Source organism: Stenella coeruleoalba, assembly GCF_951394435.1.
Source record: "Stenella coeruleoalba genome assembly, chromosome: 4".
NCBI lineage: Eukaryota > Metazoa > Chordata > Mammalia > Artiodactyla > Delphinidae > Stenella > Stenella coeruleoalba.
Genome location: NC_137149.1, coordinates 35630728 through 35649546, shown reverse-complemented (window position 1 = coordinate 35649546; position 18819 = coordinate 35630728). Strand labels below are relative to the sequence as shown.

The 18819-nt window shown below is 39.3% G+C and overlaps 1 protein-coding gene across 2 annotated transcripts in view; it reads right to left on the bottom strand.

The window, feature by feature from the left end:
• Positions 1-17743, bottom strand: part of SLC9B2 (solute carrier family 9 member B2) — a 48107-nt gene extending 30364 nt beyond the window's left edge. For both annotated transcript variants that reach the window (XM_079920569.1, XM_079920570.1), the window contains exons 1-4: positions 17492-17743; positions 8631-8752; positions 4782-4910; positions 3944-4121 (exon numbers count right to left, since the gene is read on the bottom strand). In XM_079920569.1, coding sequence (XP_079776695.1) covers positions 3944-4121; positions 4782-4871 — 268 coding nt within the window. In that variant the 5' untranslated portion in view covers positions 4872-4910; positions 8631-8752; positions 17492-17743. The remainder of the gene's footprint in view (positions 1-3943; positions 4122-4781; positions 4911-8630; positions 8753-17491) is intronic.
• Positions 17744-18819: the final 1076 nt, after the last annotated feature.

Sequence of the window (18819 nt, the reverse complement as noted above, 5' to 3'; positions counted from 1 at the left end):
CATTTGCTCTAAGCAGAGAGTAGTTCCGTCAAATCCTATCCAGACTGTAGCCTTCTCCATCAATCAAATGGTTTGTTGTTGTTAATGTTTTGTTTTGTTTTGTTTTTTAACTGAGGTAAGTGTTGGCAGCTTCTTCATCACATGTGGCTTCATTAGACAGCTTAATGTCGTGGAAAGTTTAAGTCTTTGACGTCCCTAAGAGAACAACTAACCGCCTCAAAGGAAGGTACTTACCCAGGGTGCTCAGCTTTTTAAAAGGCTTTATCTTTAAAGTTAGTAAGTCTTTATCTTTAGTTGTAATAAAGTATATACCTGATCTTTCTTGGGGGAAGGGTTCAATTCACTTTGTACTTATTTGCTATTGCTCGATGATGTTAAAGATTAATATGCCAGGAAAAATTATGTACAAAAATGCAAACTCCATACTACACTGATACAGTTCCCTATTTACCATCGCATATAAACTAAATCATGGTACAGAAACACTCTGTAGCAGAGCATGCTATATTTCTCATGAAGGTCTGCTGGTAGCAAATTTTTAGTTTTATTTATCTGGAATCATCTTTATTCTCATTCTTAAAAGATAGCTTATCTATGTATACAATTCTAAGTTGAGCGTTACTTTCAGTTCCTTGAAAATATTATTCCTTGGTTTTCTGTCTTTTGTTACTGTTTTGTAAGTCTAATTTCAGCTCTTCTAGGGAATTCTTTTTCTTTGGTTGGTTTTAAGATCTTTCTTTTCCTTTGGCTTTCTGCAAATTCAGTATATGTTTAGGAATGGCTTCCTTTTGGTTTGCTTAGGATTTATGCTTTTTATAAATTCTGTATTTCTTCAAATATTTTATCTCCCCCATTTTTCCTATTCTTTTTTTTTCTGGAACTATGATTAAATAGTCACACTCTCCTCTCCGTGTTGCTAACCCTAGTTTCATATTTCCCATCTTTGTCTTTGTGTATTGCATTGTACATAATCTCTTCAGATCTATTTGCTAGTTTACCAACTTTCTTTCCACTTACTCTGTTGTCTATCCACTGTTTTAAATTTCAATTACTGTACTTTATTTTTCATCTCTAGAACTTCAGTTTGGTTCTTATTAAAATCTGTTCATTTGTATAAAGAGTTGTTTTATACTCATACTTGCTACTTCCTCTTTAGGTTCTTTACAGATATCAAAAATATTTTATATTCTATTTTCTGATAATGGAAAATGTTGAGATGTTTCCTTGTGCATTTATTTATGATTTTTTGTTTGTTTTCTTGCAACAGTGAGCTCTTCCTTGCAACTGTATCTCTGGGAATTGCTGGAGCCTTAGGTTTGAGTCTGAGTTTTTCCAGATAGGATCTGAATTTGCTTCTACCATGTGTTTAGATGCTTACAAATTGGGACCACTTTTAGATATATTTTCAGTTTGAGTTATTTTTCTATGAATTTGGAGCACAAATCAGAATGAAGTTACCCATTTTTAGTGGAGACTCTCCCCTCCTCCAGCCAGCACCACAGTTTAGACAGACAGGTTTAGTTACTGGGCCCCTCTGCAGGGCAGGTTTACCTCAAATCCACCATCACATTGGGTTCCACCTTTGTGTGGGTGAGGGAGAATGACTTCTCCTATGATACTTCTCCCAACCTGGGCGGCCCTAGCAAAGCCTCCTATACTCTCATGGTTCTCAGAATAAATCTCAAGTTCATTGGTATTTTGCAGAAGCCTCTGGAGAGAAGGCCAGCTTGAGTGTTTATTTCTCTCTCCTACTTATACTTTGTTTTTGGTGTCCGATGACTTCCTGTTTTCTTGACAGATAAAAGCCTTAAATTATTTTCAGATGTTTTCACTGGCATAAGTGAAAGGATTATTCATTGAGTCTCCTCTACATATTGCTAGAGATCACGTCCAATGTCCCATTTTCTAAACCCTTACAGAATTGTTCCAGATTTTCTAGGCTTATAATGCTATTACAACAAAATAACAAAGGGGCCTTCAGTATTTCCCAATTGGCTATCGGGGCTGAAATTTGTAACAGGAGCTGAAAAATAATGGGAAATCAGGAATTGCCAGCTACTAACTTGTATCTTATCACAGCATAAACCTAGTTTCATACTAATTCAGAAAGGTAGAATTAAGGGTTTTCCACTTCAACATTACTTTTTTAAAAAATTGTACTTATTTTTTTTATACAGCAGGTAACTATTTTATACGTATCAGTGTATATATGTCAATCTCAATCTCCCGGTTCATCCCACCACCACCCCACCCCTGCCACTTTCCCCCCTTGGTGCCCATACGTTTATACTACTTTTTAAAAAAAACCTCTAACTTCCCTTTTCCCTCCTCATACTCAAAATGAAATTCTGAATACATAATGAATGTACATGTATAAGGTTTCTCTAAATCATGTTTAATTCAATTAATAATTTATTTCTTATCTACAATTTTGAAAAATAATATTTTCACATGTAAGATTTACTTCTTAAGAAGAATACTTTGCCTGATGAAGGGTCACAGGAAGGAGTACAGGGGAAAAAAGCAGTCTTGTAAGCCTCAGAAACGGAAGTATAAGAAAACAAGCGAGAGGTGTTTATGTATCGTGAGTCCCCATTTCTCAGGCAGCTTTAAGGACAATGATTATAGAATTTTATAAAACTAGTCTCCAAATCACATCATTCTTTTATACCCCTTTCCTTAATGCAATCCATATCCATTGTAGTGCACAGGTTTTAACTAGAAGTGTGTCATAACTTGAACGGTGAAAGTTTAAAAAAAATAAAAAGAACAGTAAAGGTATTAAACTATCTGTTGCCTTCTCAACTAGTGTATATTCCAGAACCTGGTTTTCTCTACATGTTTTAAGTAAAGTTTGAGACTTTTTTCTCGTGCTGGTTTAGAAACTTCCCTAATTTCATTAAAAACATATCTAGAGCCCGAAGAACAGTATAACGTATCATACTTGGCTTCCACTGTTCCAGTGGCGAATGATAAAAATGTTTTTCAGAGCTCACAAATGAAGTATATGTATAAAGAAGTGAGCCTGATTTTTCAGTGAATATAACTTCTAGATCAAACATGTTACATTCTTCAACATATTTCCTGGGGGAAGCCATATATGTAATGATGCTGTCATTTCTCAACACAATTTTTGAAACTGTCTTTAAATTTGCCTTTATAGAGAAGTTTCAACCCCATTCTCCTTTCTCTTACTATAGTACACATCCTCCAGTATACATGCAGTATACATGCACACAACTTCCTTTCTGAACAAAAACAACATTGCTGAAATTGAACGTCCATTTATTCATCAAATTGATATCAGAATAATGTTGGGATGCCTCCAAAGACCAAATCCATTCCTAAAAGACAAATATATCCCAACCCTAACACATCAAAGTAGTGCAGAGATAAATTCCCCCTCCTTAACCCCCCAATTTTAAGTAATAGCAGCAATAAGTTGAATTAGAAACCAGGATCTTTACTTACAAAATGATGAATTTGTTTGGAAGTATAAATTGAGCTGTGTTTGCTCAAACATTAGTGGCATGACTTAACAGTAATAACAACCAACATTTATTTGGTGCTTTTCTGTTTATAAGTAATTGCTCAGTCATTTTTCTCACTGGAGGCCTAACGTAATCCTGTGAAATTACTCAGATACAGAAAAGGAAAATGCCCTTGACCTCTGCTCTCTCCCTCTTCCTGCTAGCGGGAATGGTGGTGACAACACTGCTCTTGGTAGCCCTGTGTTGAAAATGGTGGAGCCCTGTCAGCCTGGGACCTTGAATGACTATGGAGCAAAGCTACATACCGTTATGAATTGTTCACCTTGTAGTTTTTATGTGAGAGAGAAGTAAACGTCTTTGTGTCCTTTAAACCATATTACTTTGGAATCTCTCATTATAACAACTTCATCTTTTACCCTCTTGTTCTGAATTCATCCTTATCATTTACATACCATTTGTTATTACTCTATCCAGTAAACCACGTGGAGGGCAAGCAAATATCTGTCTTAGTCTTTGCAAGTGATTTGGTTCAGCTGGTGTTTCTTGCATTTTTTCATTGCTATTCAGTAGGTTACTTCCTTCTGTTGGTTCATTTCCATCTGTACCTCTGGGGTTCATAACTGTTTCTTCCTGTGTTTAGAGCAATTAAAAAATCCTTAAAACTATATATTTGCTGTACATTTTTATAGTTACTGAGCCATCACATCACAAATCAAATTTCTGTTGCTAGAATCAAGGCTAACACTTTACAGAGGAAAAGCACAGCTTTATTACTAGCTAATTGGAGAATGCTCAGAATAAGAACAAACTATGTGAAGAGTATTTACCATTGAGTCACTATTTGTAGAATTATAAATGCTTGAGTCACATAAAATCTCATTATGATTTTCAATACTGGGTTTAAAAATTAGCCTATTTAAAATATGATTCAAGACCATAGTTGGTAAATATGTCAGAGTGATTCAGAAAGAGATAATCATCTGTGGCGAAACCAAATTCACATTCATTCATTTACTTTAATTTAAGCAATAAAGACGGAAGAAACCAGAATCATTCTAGGGCTTAGGCTGGGAACACAAAGCACTTCACAGGCTCTCCACGTAGGGCCAGTTGCTAATGACTATCTAGGAAAACTGGCAGTCACACCTACTACACCAGTTTGGGGATTTAAGAATGGGGAGAATTGTTAATTGAGTGATAGAGAATGAAGAGAACACAATTCTGTCATAGATTTGGAAATGTAGTCCCCTCCTTAAGGAAATGGTTGGGATGTTCTACATTTGATCATACCTGTTGTACTTGACACCTGGAGGCTGTGTGATTCACCTCTGTGGATGGTTCTGAATCTTCATGCTTAATTGTTTTATCTTGATTCTCCATGATTTATAATTAAGAATATGATAGAGGGAAGAACAGGATCTGTTTTGAAGGAGAAAGAGTATAGATATAGAACAGCAATTTGAGATTTAAATGAATGAACTGTACTTATTTTTCCCCTTAGTGGCTAAAATATTTTAAATTAGACTGTTCTTAACTTTCAATTGCTAATCTTTTCTTTGATTACAATATATAATCCTAATTCTTATCTTTTTACCTTTCTTGAAAAAGCCCTTGTTTACCATATTTTTATATGATTTCCTTCCCACCCTGTTTTCTGAGTTATATTGCAAATAATCCCAGCAATATTACTGTTAAATTGTCCTCTCTAATGGGCCAAATTGAAGCAGGAAAGCTCCAGGTAATTTTCCAATGTTGATATGAGGAAATGAGTCACCAAAGAGAAATCTACGGATTCCATCATATTCAGAGAAACCAGAGTCACTAATTCCTGCCTAGTTCTTATTTCAAAATTGAAATTAAATAAAATACAACAACAATGATGGAGCAGCCACAATGTCTTAGACACTGTGATAAGTGCTGTGACAGACTCTTGGTAGTCACTGTGGGTAATTCAAAGATTACCAAAGCACATCCTTTGTTCTCTACAGACTTACAGTACACCAAGAAAAATAAATTTGTATGAAGTAACTAAAAAACCTGTGGGGCAGACCTGTAGGTTGCCTTCATAAACACCCACTTCAATCTCTTCTCCCTTGGCTTCCCATGCTATATGGGCTGAAAAGCCAAATATTCCAATTCCTAGCTACTTCTGCAGCTAGAGGTGGCCATGTGTCATAGTTCTATGTAATGAGATATAAGTGGGAGTCCCTGGGGAGGGTTTTCATTCCCAAACAATAAGGCAAGACCTTTCAAGGATCATACTGTTTACTCTTTGCCCTCTCACGTTTCTTTCTCCTTCCTAGATTGTAGATATACCTCCTGGAGGGCCAAAAGTCATCTTTTAACCATGAAAATAAAAACCCCTATACAAGGACAGTAGACAAGAAAGGAGGAGGAGCTGGTTCCTTGATGACATCATGAGTTGCTGCGTCAGTCTTGGACTGCCAAGCTTTGGAGTAATTGTATAAACCACTATTACCAAGTTTTCTTTTTATTAGTAACCAAACTTATTCTTAATGCAACAAGTACGATGAGTATTATGATAGAGGTACAAACTATAAGCACTGGCAGAACCAAAGAGAAAATTATATGAGAGAAGGGAAACTCTAATTCAATACACACTTTTTTTTTTTTTTGTGGTACACAGGCCTCTCGCTATTGTGGCCTCTCCCGTTGCGGAGCACAGGCTCCGGACACACTGGCTCAGTGGCCATGGCTCACGGGTCCAGCCGCTCCGCGGCATGTGGGATCTTCCCAGACCGGGGCAGAACTCATGTCCCCTGCATCGGCAGGCGGACTCTCAACCACCGCGCCACCAGGGAAGCCCATCAATACACATTTGAGTGCCTAATATGTGCCAGGCACTATGCTAGACCATAAAGACAGGGATAAATTAGCTAGGACCCCTGCCTCAAGGCATCATTTTCTGTTTAACAAAATGCCAAGATGCTTGCATTTAAAATTTCAATGAAAATGATATCCTTTCCACCACCACCATCATCATTTTTCTTCCTTGCAGAATACAATGTTGGCCAGAGTGGCATCTCAGAAAGCCTTCAGTTTGATTTTTATTGTATATTATATAAAATAAATACAAGTATATAGAATGATACATTACATATGTGTCTGTGTTTGTGTATACGTAGTTTTTAAAATTTAAATACTTCAAACTTTAGACTGATGAGAAAGAATGCCATTTTGACTGGAAAATGCTGGGTTCAGAGAACCCTTGTCTTAAAGCCATCGAGGCATGAAAGCCAGTGCAGTGCAAGTGAAAACTCTGTTAGAGCCTGTGGTGGGAGGCTATGGATAATGAGAGACAAGGCTGGAGAGTTTGGACATTGTATCCCAAACCATGGCACTTGGCCTTCACCCTCTGTAGAGACTGACCCCCTAATATAGTAGGTGACAAAGTCTATTGGCTCTGGATTTGGACAAACCTGGGTCTAAAGTCCAGCTCCATCATATACAAAATTTCTCAGGCTGTAAGTAATTCTCCATCTGTACAATGGAGACAAGAGTAGGTCCAACCATGGATATGTTAGGCATTCACTAGTGTTGGTTATTAGCCACTCATATTCCTCCTCCCTAATTATCAAAAATCTCTGAGATTCTTTTTGCTTTTCCTCTTAAAGCAGGATAAGGCCTCTCCAGTCTTGAAGAATTTACTACATAATTCCATTCATTTTCTTTGATCATGATTTTAACCTCTTTCTTTCAAGGCAAACTTCTTGATTAGGGGACGTAACACTACTGGCTAAAATGAATTTGAGAATTCATTTTATTAATGTTATTCTAGTCCTTTTTAACATAAAAAATCAAAATTGGGCATGTTGCACAATATATGCTATTTTCGAGAATTCATATAGTTTTGTGTTTAAAAAAATGTCCCTATTCTCCCATAGTCTCCACCATGGATACCAAAGTACTGTTTGAGATCAGAGAGGTATTGCAGAGAGAAAAGGTAAAATAAAATACCAGTATTTTAATAAGTTGTTTAATAAAACAACTTACAACTGGTCAGTTCTGTTTGTTTGTACTCTGCTATGTTTCCATTTCCAAAAGAATACTTAAACCACCAGTCTCATTTCAAAACCCAACTTAAATTTAGAAAAATCACAAAAATGTAACTTAAAGCAACCATGTTCATGGCATTTATTGTTCATAGTCACTGGGTCTCGAAATTTACAATATTTACAAATTTACAATAGTATATCTCCCATTAAGAAGGCAGAAGAAGGTAAAGAAATCAGAAAATATGGAAAAATGAGCTTTTTAAGGAACGTAAGAAATATCATGAAGTCCATTAAAAAGTAGAAAGTTTATACGCCTTGCTCATAAAGAGGCTCTCAAGTTCTCAGAGCGCATTAACTCTTATTTTGAAAACAATTCTAATGATTTTGCTCATCTGACTTCCAAATCCTCTTATGATGTTATACATTAAAATGTAGGAAGAGATTGTGATAGAGACAAATTGAGAGCAGCGTGAGTGACAGCTGACAATGAAAGAGATGGAAAAGATTGCAATCTAATGCTACAAAATGTGGGAATAAATGTCTTTTTCATAGGGGATATTTATAGTTTTGGCCGGCCAAGCATGATTCTCCCCCTTGTTTTTGGTGATAGCACACTAATTTTCTTTTGTGGAATCCATGCCTCCTCTATGCCCCATACATATGGCTCATGTGAGACTTTTATCCTTCCCTCTCTAATCCCCAAGCTCCACCAATGCTCCAGAGATGAAGACACGCTTGGCCAGAGAGGGAACTCCTTCCCTGGTCACCTTGACCAGTTCAGGCATAAGCATGTGACCCACAGCTGGCCAAGGGAGTCAGGTTTAGGGTGTTTACTGGAACCATTAAGAAAGAGTTTTCTTTCTGTCAGGGTTGCTAAGCCCAGACTTGCTGTTGACAATCATTGTAACATACAAGAAAAGCCTTCTAAAGAATGAGGTAACTAACCACAGAACAAAGCAGAGTCTTAATATGGAAAGACAGAAAGAGAAAGCTCTAAATTAATAATCAATAATAAAAATAATAATAAAAAGCAATAATAAATAATAAAAAGCAATAATAAAAGCATTGCTGGTACCGCTGAAAGCAGCTCCTTTTCAGTTAGGTGAGCCAATAAATTTCTTACCAGTCTGAGTTGGGTTTCTGTCACTTGCCACCAAATAAATCCTTAGTAAGAATTTTCATACCTGAATTGGCCTTGAAGGAGCCCCTGTATAATAACAGATGTTTAGAAAGGTGATTCTACAACTGTAAGAAAATGAAAAGAAAAAAATTAGGTGGAAATATTTTGTTTTAAAAGGCATTAAAATATACAGTACCGTTTAGAGCTTTTCTTTTTTTTTTTCTTTAGAATTTGTTTATTTATATATGCATCAAAATGTGAACTCAAAAACTATACTCCTTAACAAGATCACTTTAATTCTTTTCAAGTTGCCTGGATGGTTCATAAATATTCAAACCTAGCATTCTGTATTGGCAAATTTTTAGAGCTTTTCTTTAAAGCGAATGTTAAACAAAAATGTTGCATTCAGTAAAATAGGTGTCAGTTACCAATAAAATTAATTTAAGTGAAATGCTTTGTTTTTCAACAATGCTAGTTAAATGATATACTATAGTTAATGGACCCTAATTAATTTTCTTATTGTGTTCATGGAAGTCTTTAAAAGTCTTTGGGTCCAGTAAAGGTTCAACAGAGTTAAGAATCGATGTGAGATGCTAGGTGTCTGAGATGGAAAAGTTAAAAAGTGAGGAAATATGGAGAAACTAGATGGCTTTTAAGCAGCTAAAAATCACTCATAGTTTAATGGAATAATAAAAGTTGGAAAGGCCTTTAGAAATTACCTTGTCCAATCTCTTTCATATTTAAATAAGAAAACTAAAACTTAGAGAAGCTAAATAACTTTTCTCAGTGAACACAGCCAGTATCCGCCAAGCCCCATAGTAAAACTATAAAAATTTGTGAAATGAGGTAGTTCTTTAATCTATATCTTTGACTTCATGTCCTTTCTATCAAGTCACTGCATTATAATTTTACATTTTTGTTATATTTTGTTTAAAATTCTACTTGTATATACTCATAGTTAATTATAAGTTTGAAAACACATTCCACAAGCAAATATAAATATTAAAAATTTCTATCTTTTGTTCAGCTCTACTTTTTTCCATTGTTATCAATGTTATAGAGTTTATTACAAACAAAAATTCTTACTAATCCATTTAAGTTGCACAACATTGGTAACAAAATGAATGAAATAAGAACTTTTATTCTATTCTCTTGACAAATATTGTTTACGTATTCTGAATTACCAGTTAACTGGCTCGGTGACAACTTGCCACTTAAATATGACTTAATATTCTAAGAATTAAGAAGCTTTTCATTTAAAAAAAATCCAGTTAAACTTAGATGGTTTGAGAGATTTTTGTATATCAGAAAATTATACTGAGAACTAGGAAGGCAAGGTACATTTTAAATAAACAGTAAAAGGGCCTATACACAGAACCAAGTTTTTTCAAGTTTTTTTTCCTGCCTCTCAATCAAGATATTGCTTTATTCAGACTGATACACAACCTGTAAACCATATTAGAAAAAAATGTATTTTTTTCAAATGGTGAAATTTTATAGACTTCATAAATTCAGTAAATAATGTGAGTTTAATCAAAATTCTCTGACTCAAGTACAGATTTCAATAGAAGAATGAGGCTTGACATAAGCCCAGGGACATGGCTGTTATGACTGTTGTGACTGCCCACTTGCTTATAAGTTAGTAGGTCAAGTATTTTCTAAAAACAAATGCAACGGCTATTGGCCAATCATGCCTCTCTTTAGCATTCCCAGTATACAGAATTTCCTACAGGACTGATACACATACTTAGAAACTATCTTGATTTAATTTGAGCTTTATTTTCCAGTATTAGGCACATATGCCACCAAAATCATAGAGCTGTGGACTTCAAAGGAACTTTGTCTTTCCTCCAAACTTGAGAGAAAACTGCAGATCAAGAATATGAGCAGTTCTGGTATGTATATATATGTAAATAAAGAGGAAAAAGTCTGTTAACATCAGTTGCCTTTGAGGAGGGAAATGGAGTTGTTGGAATTTCATTTTTATTCTCTATGTTTCTTTATTGTTAGTATTTTTACAATAAGAAGATTTTTCAGGGGCTTCCCTGGTGATACAGTGGTAAAGAATCCATCTGCCAATGCAGGGGACACGGGTTCGAGCCCTGGTCCGGGAAGATCCCACATGCCGTGGAGCATCTAAGCCCATGCGCCACAACTACTGAAGCCCGCGTGCCTAGAGCCCGTGCTCTGCAACAAGAGAAGCCACCGCAATGAGAAGCCCTCACACCGCAACAAAGAATAACTCACCGCAACTACAGAAAGCCTGTGTGCAACAAAGAAGACCCAACGCAGCCAAAAATAAATAAATAAAATAAGTAAATTAAAAAAAAGATTTTTAAATGCAATTTAAAATACATTTTAAAAGAATTTACGCAATTCTTAGAGCTTTAGAGAAAAGAAAATGACACAGCTTTCCTTGGTAATAATATTTTTCATAGACAGACTCTGGTAATTTGATTTTAGGTAACTTAATTCCACCTGCCACAATTTAAGTCATTTTTTTGTTTTTGTGGTTTTCAAAGAAGATGGGGGAACTGCCTAGAAGCTTTTACAGCAATTTTCAAATATTTTTTTAAGCCAGAGATCTTCTGTTAAATGAAACCTTATCCTGAAATCCAACAAATGGGACAGATAAAGGTGGAGCTGCAGAAACCCTGTCCACTCACCCCTGTTCCTCCTGGCAAGTGAAGCACACTTTGAAAACAACTTCCGTAAATATGCTTTCATATATAGAAAGAGGTTTGTTAAATCAACCTTCTCTTTTTCAGGTTATCTTATTAATCTAAGTGTTTAAAAGTGCTTTCTGTAATATTCCAGAGGAAATGAAAGAACTATCAACTTGCAGATGTCCACAGGCTCTTAGGCAAGTAAAATACACTTACTGCTATCAACTGAATTACTGCTGAAAGATCATTACATGGATAAAGAATGGTTGTTCTTGTTATTTTCTGTCTTTGGTAGGACAGGCTGACATTTAATGGGGTGACTGTACTGAGAATTTACATATATTGCTGGAGTACTCTGTGCACTGTATTCATGCATTTGAAATAGCATCTCCATGATTGTTCATTAAGTACTCTGTAACAATTATAATAAAAATCTCCTATCTTTGGTGTTCATCCATTTATATGTTAAAAGTGTAGGGTTTCCATACCATACGGTATTTCTATGTAGAACATATTGAAACTTTCCAATTTCTGGATTCTGCTAATCAACTCTGATCTAATGCTCATTTCCCTAAAGAAGCCCTATTCCATCAGTGAGGAATTCAGATTAAGTGAAGAGTAGGGCTTAAAATTTCCTTGACAATTAATTACTGAAATGACTAAGAATGTCTCCTTGAATGAGAACTACCTTATCGGAAAGGATTAAGTGTTCCAACTGCATGCAATCAAGTTATCAAAAGAAAACAACCACTATTCTATTTGGTTAATTAATATAGTGATTTGACTGAATCATCATGAAGTAAAACACTACTCAATGAGATAGGAATAAAAGGAAATGATCCCTAGGTAAGAAGGGACCCAATACTTGCTTCTCTTTGTAAAAAATCTCTCCCCCCACCCAAAGGCAAATATGTTTAATTGAAAGTTTAAAATATTACTTTTAGGCTTACTAATATCAGAATCTCCAGAGACTGAATCTCCCCAAGTGTGGCAATGTGACTTATTACCTACCTAAGAGCCACTGCTCAGGTATGCCAGCGGGTCCCTTCACCAGCCCTAGGAATAAATCATGACTGGTCTAAGTCAATCTCTGTAACATCATTCCTCTTTGCCAGCTGTCGGTTTAAGGATGAGCATGATTCATTTCTTGCCAATGAAATTTGCGGGCAAGGCTATTGCGGACCACTGGGTAAGATTTTCCTTTCTAATATAAAGACAGAGAGGCAAGAGGAGAACCCTCTTCTCTTTTTGTCTGTGTGTGTGTGTGTGTGTGTGTGTGTGTGTGTGTGCGCGCGCGTGCGCGCGTGTCTATTTGCAGGGGAGGATGAAGCTGTGGATGGGGATTGTGTTTCTTGGAATTCTAGCAGCCATCATTTATCCATGAAGAAAACGTCAAGATTAGCTAACGGAAAGCAACATGGACCTTGATATCAATGTGCTACTGAACAAACCTTGGATCTATTTACCTTAGATATTTCGTCGTATGAGGAAAGAAGCTTGTATTTTTGAAGGCAATTTTGGCTGAATATCCTGTTACTTATAGCCAAAAGCATCCTACCAATACAACAGGTGACTCTGATGCAGAGCCGTCTCTGAGAAGCTCTGATAAGAGCAGTGATGAGGAACCTTTGGCTTACACATGTCTCCCTAGCTTCTTGACATGGTGCAAAACCTTCACAGAGGATGAACAAATATTGATAGAACACTGCCTTCGTATCGAAATTTCTCAAAAATGTCCAGAAAATAACATTTCAGCAGCTAAAAATCAGTGCCAAGGTTTTTAGCACCATTCTTTTAGTCTTTAGAGATTGCATAGCTTGTAAGGTTATATATATTTTTTCTGCCCTATCCCTGAAGTTTAGTTGTAATATTTGAATATTGAATTTTTAAAAGTTGGGCTTATAAACATATGATTGTTTTGTTACTTTCTACTCATGAAACAAAACAACAAGAACAAAACACAACTACCATCACTGCCTGGGGTTTCATGTTTTACTTCTCTACTTGGTAAAGTTCTACGAGTCATTCAAGATCTAACCCAAATGTCACCATCTCAGTTAGTATTTCTTAACTCCATGTAGACTAACTCTGTTCCTCTTTTTTCTCTCTAAGGACTCATTCATTCAACAAACCTCTATTAAGCTCTTACCATGTTCTAGCCCTTGTGTTAGGGATTTGAATGTGAACAGTCTGACACAGTTCCTATAGTCAAAGGTTGCAACCTAGTCAGAGTATGACAGATCATTCCCTAGGTAACCATAATGAAGTGTGGTTAAGTTTCAATTTAAGGCACATGAGATAAGCAACCCCATCTTTTCACAATCATTGAAGTTCATCAGCCTTTTACTGGGTTTCTATGGTGTGTAAACACAAGAGACAGAAAGATGACTGAGATGCAGTCTCTGCTCTTTAAGAAAGGGACAGAGATTGTTATGTGTTCACCAAACCAGTTTCCTCTGCTGCCTAGACACACAGATAGTTGACATTTCCCAGCCTCCCTTGCAGGTCAGTGTGGCAAGTCCCTGAGTCTGGCAAAGGGATGTCGGCATAAATGATGTGTTGTACTTCCACCGCTGTAAGAAAGCTCCCATGTTTTACATTATGCTCTCTCTTTTCCTGTCCATTGCCTGGAAACTAAGGACTCCAAGGTCTTAGGGGGTGGCAAAGCCATAATATAAAAAGAGTTAGCGTTCCTGAATCACTGAGGAGAAGGCCACCAGCTGAACACCTGGTTGGACTTTATATGAATGAGAAATAAGCTTCTATTGTGTTAAGTTACTGAGGTTTTGGAGATTATCTGTTACAGCAGCTAGTGCCACCTTAAGGTAATTTAATTATAATGTGAGAAGTGCAGGCATAGCGTTAAACAGGGGAGAGGAGGTAATGCCCTACGTGGCTGATACTTGAATTAAGCCTTGAAAGATGACTTAGTCTCGAAAAGAAAAGAAAGACCATTACAGGCAGAGGAACCACATGATTAAAGGGTAAGGGGTAAAAAGGAAAGTGCAGGTAGGGAATTTTGTGCACATCCATGTCAATGAGCTCATAATGAGCATCATATGAAAGCTATGTGGAGCGGTCAGAGGAAAAAGGACATGAAAACCCTGAGTTTCCTTCTTGTGTCACTGCCTCCTACTTGGGCCATTTGGGGCAAGTTACTTAGCCAGTCTGGACAATTTTCTTCAACCGCAAAATGGTGATAATGCCTACGTCACAGAAAACCTTAAACTAGTACTAAGTACATCAAGGAGTCCCCCAAAAGTCCCTCAGTGCGGGCTTGCCTGATGGCGCAGTGGTTGAGAGTCCGCCTGCCGATGCAGGGGACACGGGTTCGTGCCCCGGTCCGGGAAGATCCCACATGCCGCGGAGCGGCTGGGCCCGTGAGCCACAGCCGCTGAGCCTGCGCGTCCGGAGCCTGTGCTCCGCAACGGGAGAGGCCACAGTGCGTATCGCAAAAAAAAGTCCCTCAGTGCTTTATCTTCCTTTCATGAGATTTTCCTTGAGAAAGAAGCATACATGTACTGTACTGAAGAGCACAGATAAGGGACACTGGTAAACTCGAACCTTTCATTCCTCCTTATGAACCACAGAAACATAAATAGATTCCTAAAAAAAACACATAAAGAGCTTTTACTGTATTGGCAAGGTATACTTACTAACTTTATAAGGCTGTTCAAAACTCCTTCGAACTTATCATCATTGCACTTTCCTTAACATGTATGACCCAAGACTACAAAGAATGCTCCCTCACTACACAAGTGCATATACAGGGAGCTCCATCTCCCCACATACTAGTTTCCTAGGCTTTGTGTGAAAAAGATGTAAATTCCTTTTCCCAAGAGGAAAAATCTGTTCTATCATTAGGGTTTGTGTGCCAACCGAGAGTCAGTGGCCTCCCAATTACCAACAGGACTCACGAACAGTTAGTCATGAACCAGATAGTCAACGATCTCTTGTGATATACTCTGAGAATGCTTTAAATGAAGAAATGTTTCACATTACACTTGTAGAGCAAGAGACTTCAGGGGTAATCTAGTGTATGGGTAACAAACTCAAATACCTTCAGGGGCCAACTCAAATGTAGGAGTCTGTAGCAACTAGAGAGGGCAGAGCCCAAGTGAAGGCATTCAACTCACTGCCAGGCCCTGGATCTAATCTCATGGTTTCATTTCCCATCTAAAGAAACTGAAGAGATTAGCTTTAGGTGACTTTTAGAGGCTATACAGCAAACATATTACGCAGAGTCAAAGCAGAAAACAGACACCATGCCAAATATTTTAAGCAGAAAGAGATTTCATACAGAGAATTAAGTGAATTGTTGAAAGGCTAGAGATTGTTGAAAGGGCTACAAGTGCAGGGTCTTGGCTGGGCCTCTAGGAATGACTTCCAGAACACTACTAGATGAGCCACCAGGGAATATACTATTTTTGCCACAATCAGGAGGCCTACAGGAACCAAGGAGTTCAAGAACATACTGTACCTGTGACCCTGAGAAGCTGGGATCTGGAAGCTGTCTGGACAGGGAACTCAGAGTATGTTCACTATCTCCCTCAGCTGCCTCTTGACAGCCAGAGGGCTGGTGATTCAATATGGCATGCTGAGTCTGGTTGCTGTAAGTCCCTCCCAACACCCACAGTTCTAGAGCCTGGACACTGGCACCTCGTGCACCTTCCGTGCTAACAGAAAACAGCCAAAAACATCAGGGAGGAGCAGGGAGTCTTCTGCCTTATCTCTGCCTTTGAAATCTCAGGCAAGTCATCCAGAACTCTAATTTACACCCAGAACTCTAACTGGAAGGGAGTCTGGGAAATGTTTTTAGCGTTCCTGTTTCTCCTGTACAAGAAGGCACACTAGCCACAGGTAGGAATGAGGGTGAGTTGCCCTCCTGGGGCAACTTTGTGTGTAGGCCCCAGGATTCAGACCTACATCACTGATTTTCCCTACTTATTCTATCATGCCTTCTATGGAAACCCTAAAAAGGCAAAAATCTAGTCAATAGGACTGTAATTCTAAAGACCTTAATATGCTAGAAAATATGTGAACCGGTCATTTTGCTCACATCATTAGTATAGGGTAAATCACACTACCTAATTAATCGTTAGGTATATTCTGATCCATTGGATTTTGAGCTCCTGGAATGTGGAGCTGGAATCCTAAGAATGGAATTGTATTCCATTCTTATTTGTATCTCCTGTCCCCAGGCCTGCTTGGCCCACAGAAGATGCACAGGTATTTGCCGAATTGATATGTTTCACTCTTGACTTAGAGAGAAAGAGTAAACTAGAATTTCATGAGATACTGTATAGCAGCAATAATATTAGGTGGAGGGCCCATTATAGACGAATGGGGAAAGGGGGTTTTAGCCTTTCAGAGAAAACAGAGGTAGATCTGGCAAAGTAAAGCACCTGCTGTCTCTAGCCACTGGTGTCCTGGATTTCTTTTTTTTTTTTTTAATTAATTAATTAATTTTTTGGCTGTGTTGGGTCTTCGTTTCTGTGCGAGGGCTTTCTCTAGTTGTGGCAAGCAGGGGCCAACTCTTCATCACGGTGCGCGGGCCTCTCACTATCGCAGCCTCTCTAGTTGAGGAGCACAGGCTCTAGACGCACAGGCTCAGTAGCTGTGGCTCATGGGCCTAGTTGCTCCGTGGCACGTGGATCTTCCCAGACCAGGGCTCGAACCCGTGTCCCCTGCATTGGCAGGCAGATTCTCAACCACTGCGCCACCAAGGAAGCCCATCTTGGATTTCTTGATGGAAGAAAGTTAGTGGTGTCTTCCTGCTATTGATCTTTTGGGCAACAAAAAACACCAGAATCCAGGGTGAGATAACAAGGCTGACATAACAAGCTGATGCCTGGTAAGTAAAATAAAGCCACAGACACAGCGAGCGCTTTGAGCAGGGGCTTATTTATATTCCCCAATCAGGAGGAATTGATGAGTCTTTGCACATGAGGGGTGCTAACCCAGGCCACAGTAGCAGCAACGTATGGTGGATTTGAGAACTAAAACAAAACGAACAAGAAAAACCTACTCCAATAACAACTAACGACGGGAGATACACACACACCCACACCCACCCACCACTCTGCGTACAACCAGAAGGCGCTGGGCGCTAGCTCCCAGCCTCTGGCCCGGCACTAGAGGATTGCCGCCACGGCCGCCGGTTTAATTTACGCTCAGTGCTCTCCGGGGGCTACTCACCTAACGCTCTCTGGCTCAGGCAGCCGGCTCAGCCTCATGGATGCAAAAAGGGGCTCAAAGGCCTGCGGTGGAGCCCGGCGGAGCCGGTTTCCGGGTGGCGCATCGCCCCAGGCAGCGGCGGAGGCTGCAATTATTGCAGATAGCGGGGCGCTGGGCGCGCCGCCGGGTGTCTGCGGCCCCGCCTTCTCCGCGGCGTGGGCGGTTCCGGGAAGGCGGCAGGGCGCGGGCTGTGTGGACCGCTCAGGGAGCCCGGGTGGGTGGGACCCAGTAGCGGCCACCCCACGCGCTCTCCGCGGGTCTGGGGCCTCAGGGGGCGGGCGCGCGGCTTGACTGGGGGTCCGGAGAACCGCAGGTACACTTCCCGGGACCTCGGGGCGGCGCCGCGCGGTGGGCGGCCTCGCCGGCCCCTGGGGACCGGACGAGCGTGTCTCCCCGGGAAGCTACAGGGATGGTTGCCCAGCGCGCACCGACCCTGGCGCCGTCTCGGCCGGCGATGACGAGCTCCTGGGCGAGGACGCGCAGCACTGCCTCTTGCGGAGCCAGGAGTGCGGCCCGGGCAGCAAATTGCTGGCTTTATCGTTCCCTTCAACATTCTGGATTTTCACTCCACCTTTTTAGTTGTGCTTTTTAGAAGTGTCTTCTCAGGTGGGGCGGGAAGACCTCTCTTCAGGTGACCAATTAAGTGGGATAAAAGACTTGTTCTCCCTTTCATCGCTTAACACTTGCCCTTCTTGCGTTTATGACTTTTTGTCCATCAGCATTCATTTAATTCTGCCTTCCATTTCTGTGTCTTCCTTTCCTCTATATTTCCCTCCGCCTCCCCTTTCAACTAAGTGTGTGTATATGCGCGTGTGCCCCTTTCGGGGTAATTTCCATTTCCTACAGAAATAAAAATTTTCTTACCTGTTTTTCACTCCTTTAAGCAAGTACCAATTTTAATCGCCGTTTTGCAGGCAAGAGGTACAATGTCACGTAAATGTCTCCACCAGGCAGAAACCACTCATTCTTCTCTCTTAGGTCCTCCCTTATGGAGAGAATGGATGAACCTAGGTTCCGTCTATTAAGCTTCTTCAGAGCACCTAAAATGATTATTTTCCTAAACAGAACTCTTCCTCTCCTAAAGCTCGCCAAAGTTTCTAGTGACATCCAGCTTCCTCTTATAACAGAAATCAAATATATTTTTCCATTTCTTTCAGTCATATGATCATTGATACATGACTTTGGAGAACATGACTTTGGAGAACATTGAACTTTTTGGCTAGTTTTTACTGTTTATAATGTTTTATAGTTATCTCTGGGAGAACTCACTCTGAGGGAGCATTTGTTAA